Genomic DNA, 3,294 nt, shown 5'->3' with positions numbered 1-3,294 from the left:
TCTCTCTCCTTCTCCCCATCTTCCTTTCTTTTTCTGTTTGTCTTCCTCCCTTCCCTACAATCACGATCACACATCCGCTTCTCCACTTTTCACCCCTCGACTCCTCCTTCACTACCTCAATTGCCTCTACTGGCCTTTAAAATGGATATTCGTGGTATTAAGAAACCCATTTGACTTCATTGAACAGGCCTATAACCATGATAACAACATAATATAGGCCTACTGCGAAGGAGTTAATTATGGATAGTGACACAGATAGACCTATATACCATGGAAGAAAGAGATAAGATATCTAACGACTTTTTTTCAGCATTTTTAAATCTCATTATGAGTTTCGTCATGTGTCGATTGTCGTATCCCCCACGAAGTGTTGAATTAGAAATCATGTGTTGATAACAGGCTACCACCTCTCTTGTCGGATTTTGTAAGAGGATACAATTGACAAAACATTTGGGGACAGCCATTTAAATTTGGCAAAAAAGGGGCTGTAATTTGTAAATGGCTCCTGGTGGCCAGGGCGGGGATCAAATGGGAAAACAAAACAGCTTAGTACCTTTCTTTCTTGGTTGAACTTGAGGTGGGTCCTGGCTCTTTCTTTTTCCTCTCTGATTAGTACTGCTACCTTCACCCTGCTCGTCAAACCTTGATTGTTCACCAGTTGATTCTGCGGGGGAAATAAAAGAAACATAACAAATTACTAACTTCATCGGAATCCCAGGCGAGTCGTATATCGACATAAAATTTTGAGCTTCATTCTATCTACACGTGCTACATGGGCCATGCATGGCAATGCAAAACATAAAACAATGAAAATGGACATGTCTGAATCAGGTCACGACATTGCATTGGGATGATTAATGGAGGGGACATCACATGGGGGAGGGGTTCATGCCTGGGTTGATTTGGATTTTTGGATAAGCATGTAAGCTTTCCAGTTTCACGCTCTTTTTAGCATGTTCAAAACGATATTTCATATTATATAAGCTTGCCTTTATATAGCACGGGTCTTGCAAATAGCATGAGCGATATTACATACCTTCATTTTTACTGCATCTAGGGCAAAACCACTCATATTCTGGTACAACCGCCTCAGACTCTTCTTTCCCAATACATCTACTATGACATGTAGCCGGTTCGTCAGTTTCTCCACTACCACAAGAATCATTACTGCATACGATTGCAGCCGTAAATATTTCAAATCCGCACACATAACAGATATTACTACTGCCAACTTCTCTTAAATCTGGATGAATGTCCTCTAAATGAAGTAAATCATGGCCTAAATCGACAGAAATTGTCTCGCTTTCTACTCGCGTAGGCGCCATGTTGTTGTTGTTGTTGTCAAGTGAAACCTTCCCATCATGCAACAAGCGTACGATTTCGGAAAATTTCCGAGTGGCCGAATCGATTCGGTCACACACGGGATTTACCGACAACGACCGAGATCGCGAGTTCCTGACGTCACCAGAGAAAATCCTATTACGGCGATCGTCAAGTGGTTAGATCGATCCTGGAAAATCCCACTTGAGAAGCTCTGAATAACAATACCAATTATGAGTCGGTAAAGGGAGTGTACAAAGTGAATGAGATCGTTGTGGTTCCTTCTTATCTCTTTCTTCCATGTATATACATAGCAGCTATGGCACGTTGTTACGGTAATCGATCAATAACTCTATTGAATTGATTTAAATAAGGTGCCTAAATAAAGATGGGTCGTAAATAATTGTACTTCGACGGTATAGTGTGATTTTGTGTGCTGGCGAACACTCAGTCACACCCTTGGGTTTAATCAAGACAATAGGTACCTCTCAGTCAAGTGGGCGCTTCACATGACATTCTTTTGATCACTTATTGACAGTAGCCTGCCTCGTAAAGCGTTAATACGCTGTCAGGTTAGTTACCGATTTAATGGCGGAACTCTTTTGTCTTGAACAAAAGGTACCTCTCGATGAATAGCTTGGCGGATTTTCAAATCGGCACAAAGTTACAATGCGTTATGTAATCCATTGCGCCACCACGAATATGATACCTCCGTGGTTATACATACCTATACAAAATACAATGCCTGGTAACCCACCACTTGAACAGGATTTAGCAAAAGCAAACAAAGACCAGAGCTATTAAAGTTCTATAGCCATGTAACATCTAAGGTAGAAGCTTATTATCCACTTCAACAATAGGATAATTGATTAGTGTTTCACTATCAAAATGAGATCGATGTCGGGCCAGCTTAAGTTACCGATGAATACGACCTTCGTACACACTTTACACCGTAACTCAGAATACAATTTAGGGAATTTACGGCTCATTTGTGCTGCCGGGTCACATATGTTGAATTTAGCCAGAACAACCAAAAGTCCCGAACATTTATTTCAAAATTGACGTAATGGTAATACACTTTTTTTGGATTAATGGGCAATAAGAAGATATATTTTACATAATAGGTACGCTTTGTACTCCAAAAACAACAGGGAAATGAAATAGAGTTTACTGTAGAAACAAATGGTGGGACACACAACCCCCACCGCCCTATGGACACCTTTATTGGTCGGTCCTACCCCCGGGTAAGGTGCTGGAATAAAAACTTGTATCACTAAAATGAGCGCTTTTTTTATGACAGATAAAAAACTTTAGGGGTTGGTACCCCCCCCCCCCCCCTCGTAGTTCTAGGATTAATGTAAACGAGCTTTGAAAACTCACTCTCTAAAAGAATGCGAAGAGTGAAAATCACGGCAGATAAGTGAAAATCACTCATAAAAAGTTTAAACCACTTTTATATTGCATGGAAACTACTTTTAAAAGAGAGCAAACCACCTCAAGTAATGACACTTATTAATATATCATACCTTGAAAGAGTGCTCAGTATGGTTTCCACTCTCTTAAGAGTGGTTTAGGAGTAATTTTTACTATCTTGGAGTGATTGTTTCCTCTTCTCACTCTTTTGAAAAGCCAAGTTTTTACTCTTTTAGCGGACTGGGCCAAGCTTGAACTTAGGCCGGCTCGATATTTTATGGATTAAGTACGAGTAAGCTGTGTGTGGTTTGTGTTTGGTGGGTGGTTGCAATAAACGCTTAAAGCCATAATGTACGATCTTATAATAATTCCAAAAAAATTGTGCTGTATTTTTCTGGAATGGGGAGTAGGTCCCTGCATCTGAACATCCTAAAATTCTTTAAAACAAATTACCAGAAAAAGTCAAACCCCCTCCAAAGTATTGCTCTGACCATACAAGGATTCCGATAAAGTATAGTTTGAGTCATCTGTGACGTAGTATAGTCCGCGTGTTATTAGCAA

The 3,294-nt window shown here is 40.1% G+C and overlaps 1 protein-coding gene across 1 annotated transcript; it reads right to left on the bottom strand.

Moving 5' to 3' along the window:
• Positions 1-392: 392 nt before the first annotated feature.
• Positions 393-1,617, bottom strand: LOC140139417 (uncharacterized). Its single transcript, XM_072161179.1, has 2 exons — positions 1,037-1,617; positions 393-664 (listed from the first exon to the last, which is right to left on the bottom strand). The coding sequence occupies exons 1-2, from the start codon at positions 1,323-1,325 to the stop codon at positions 525-527; spliced, it is 429 nt and encodes a 142-aa protein (XP_072017280.1). The 5' UTR covers positions 1,326-1,617; the 3' UTR covers positions 393-524.
• Positions 1,618-3,294: the final 1,677 nt, after the last annotated feature.

This window comes from Amphiura filiformis, chromosome 18, assembly GCF_039555335.1.
Source record: "Amphiura filiformis chromosome 18, Afil_fr2py, whole genome shotgun sequence".
NCBI lineage: Eukaryota > Metazoa > Echinodermata > Ophiuroidea > Amphilepidida > Amphiuridae > Amphiura > Amphiura filiformis.
Note: the sequence above shows the minus strand (reverse complement) of the source record. Positions and strands in the feature narration are given on the sequence as shown.